Source organism: Phytophthora sojae (genome assembly GCF_000149755.1).
Source record: "Phytophthora sojae unplaced genomic scaffold PHYSOscaffold_17, whole genome shotgun sequence".
Taxonomy (NCBI): Eukaryota; Oomycota; class Peronosporomycetes; order Peronosporales; family Peronosporaceae; genus Phytophthora; species Phytophthora sojae.
Window position 1 is genome coordinate 3,221 of NW_009258131.1, and position 2,814 is coordinate 6,034.

At 56.1% G+C, this 2,814-nt stretch overlaps 1 protein-coding gene across 1 annotated transcript; it reads right to left on the reverse strand.

Annotated features, from left to right (window-relative positions):
• Positions 1 to 321: 321 nt before the first annotated feature.
• On the reverse strand, positions 322 to 2,147 carry PHYSODRAFT_342434 (hypothetical protein; the record flags this gene model as incomplete). Its single annotated transcript, XM_009540885.1, has 7 exons — positions 322 to 563; positions 644 to 880; positions 955 to 1,054; positions 1,119 to 1,249; positions 1,281 to 1,306; positions 1,372 to 1,707; positions 1,825 to 2,147. The coding sequence occupies 7 exons, from the start codon at positions 2,145 to 2,147 to the stop codon at positions 322 to 324; spliced, it is 1,395 nt and encodes a 464-aa protein (XP_009539180.1).
• Between the last annotated feature and the right edge of the window lie 667 nt (positions 2,148 to 2,814).

Consider the following 2,814-nt stretch of genomic DNA (forward strand, 5'->3'; position numbering starts at 1 on the left):
GTCAAGTTGCCGGGAGATGGCGTCGTTTTCTGCCGAGGCGTGGACGGTGACGCAGGAAATCCCAAGATGGCGTGCGTTCTGTTCAATGCCGACGGGTCCGTGCTGGATGCAGAGGGGTACAAGGGTCTTCTCGGACGCTGGAGCGACATCGTCCAGTAAAAGGAGCTCTGATCAGCATGAACGCAGCATATACGTATTGTTTTCAATCACATTCATGTACATTTTAACCATTACATGAGAACAGAGTACGGCATCCATAGGAGCGCATTACAAGGAGCCTTCGCACGTGAATACCGTGCAATGGCCGATCTAATTGACGCTCTAGAAGAGCGACATGGCAGTGGCCGCCACCGTGGCCACCGACAGAACGAACGCCGCGGCAGACGCCGTGGCACTGGCGCCGCTGCTTCCCGTGGTGGCGTCCGTAATGGACGCGCTGCTGCTCTCCTCGTTCGTGGGCGTTCGCTTCTCACCGACGGCGGCGCCCGTGGAGTGGTGCTCGTAGCTGTTGCCCTTGATGCCGTTGCAAACGGGCTGCGTGATGGTGCACTCCAGAACGGGGACTGCAAACAATGCACAGGATTGATAGGGTGAGTTCTCAAGCCCAAAGCTGCGGTCACACGAGTTGGCGGAGATAGCTTACCCTTGGGCGTAGGCGGCAGCTTGCTCGAAATGTTCTTCGAGCACTCCAGGATGGCGGTGCGCGTAGGCGTATAGCTGTCGTGCTCGACGGTGGAGTTCTTCGTGGTCGTGTACGCCTTCTTCAGGTTGTCGTACTCCGGGTAGGGCGTGAAGACGCACTCGGTGAGCTCGTTGTCGCAGTCTTCCGACATGAAGTAGCCAACACCGTACTTGCCCGCGTCGCCGGTCTTGGTGAGGGCTGAAAGGGGTCAAATACAGATCAACCGTTAGTAAAAGGTTGGATGAAACATCAACTACTGAAACAGGACGCACTCTTGCTCTCGACCAGGTTAGCAATCTCCGTCGTGAACTCGAAGACGTTGCCGCCCACGATCTCGTCCGTCATCTCCTTCTCCTCGTTCATCCACTTGGCCTGCACACACCAATTCGTCAGCAACCGATCCTTATCAACATCTTCACAGTCCTTTGGCACTTACATCGAGGAACGAGCGCTGGTTCTTGTAGCCCTCAACAGTGTTCTTGCCCTTGTTGCATCCGAACTCGCCGAACATGAGCGGGTGAGCGTAGCCGACCTCGGCGTACTCGGACATGAGCTTCTTGAGGTCGACTGCGAGTACTCCAGGTGCGTGGCGGGTCACCCTCGACGTACGGGTTGAAGCCCATCCTGTTGTGGAGCACAAGAGACGGTTAGTAAGTGCAACCAGCTCTCTCGTAGCGGGCAGTTCGTACCATTCGGCACGGGTGTTCTCGTCATCGTCAATGGCGCAGTCGTAGTACGAGATCCACTGCTCACGAGGAGGGATGTCGGCAATGTCCAGGCCGATCGGCACCTGACGCACGGAGCCCGAGCAGCTCGCAGCGTAACTGCGCGTGTCACGCAGGAAGGCCTTGACACACGGAGCCGTGGTCGTGCCAGCGGCGCCGTTCTTCACCTGGAGGTTGTTACACTGAAGCCGAGCGTGTTGTCGTACACCGCGAAGGCGTTGTAGACCATCTGCGCGCGTGAACAGGTCGTCCGGGTAGCACTTGGGCGGCTTGAAGTCGAGCACCGAGCAGTTCTCGCACCTGCCAGTAGAACACTGTTAGTAAATTCCAAGAAACTACAGCAACACCTAAATTCTAAGTACTCACGGAGCGGTCATGCCCACGAGCACGTAGATGCCCGCTTAGGAGCACGCGCACATGAACTTGTCGTGGGACTTGCTGGGGTCCACCGAGTACAGTCGGATGGTATTGACGCCGAGGTCCTTCATGACCTCGAGGTGGGGCTTCCACACGGCCTCGTGCTCGTCGGCGGCCCAGTCGTAGTTGCTCACGTCGGCCATCTCGCCGCTGTTGGGGCGCGGGTAGTACGCCATGCGGAACTCCATGCCGGTCTCCGAGTTGAAGAACTTGTTGCCCTTGGTGATAATGGGGGCAACCCACGCATCGGCCGGGGACACGACGACAGCGGTGGCGAGTGCGGCGGCGGCGCAGAGGCCGCGGATACGGGAACCGAAGGCCATTGTTGATGAGGTTGGACTGGAGTGAGGTGAGGTGAGGGGCTGTAAGTACTGAGTCGACCTGTGCAGGGCTTGTCAGTGGGGAGTCCGGTCGCTTCTCGTCGACGGCGAGCAGCAAAATGGAGAATGAAGAGCGGTCAGGTGGGAGAGCGAGCTCAGCTCATGCGCTCTTAGGCCCGTTCTCAACCGGCCGCATGCGGCCGCACCGCATCGCACAGTTTTGTACAATGCGGCTGCATGCGGCCGCATCGGTTGAGAACGCTCGTACGGCCGCATTGTGCGCCCTACCCGCATGAGCTTCCAGATGACATCGGCCAATTCGAACTCAAACATACCAAAAGCAGCAACGCGAAGTATGATGAGTTTTGCCGAAGACTCGTATTTCTCGATGCTAGCTCATACACCAACTGAAAACAATTTATGAACAAGTACTTGTACGCCTGTAGTGGATTAATGCTAAATAGGTATCCGACGTACCAGTAGATTAAAACCAAACAGCAAGAATGCAAGGCAACTCACAAAAACTGTAATGAAAACGGAAACTCGTTAAAAATTTCTAAATCGGCCATCGATTTTGAAGCTACACGCGCTCTACGCTAAAGGAATCTATTTTGCTTTGTGCAGCAAAAGATTACGCACTTATATCTCTTCATTATACTGGTGGGGTTAA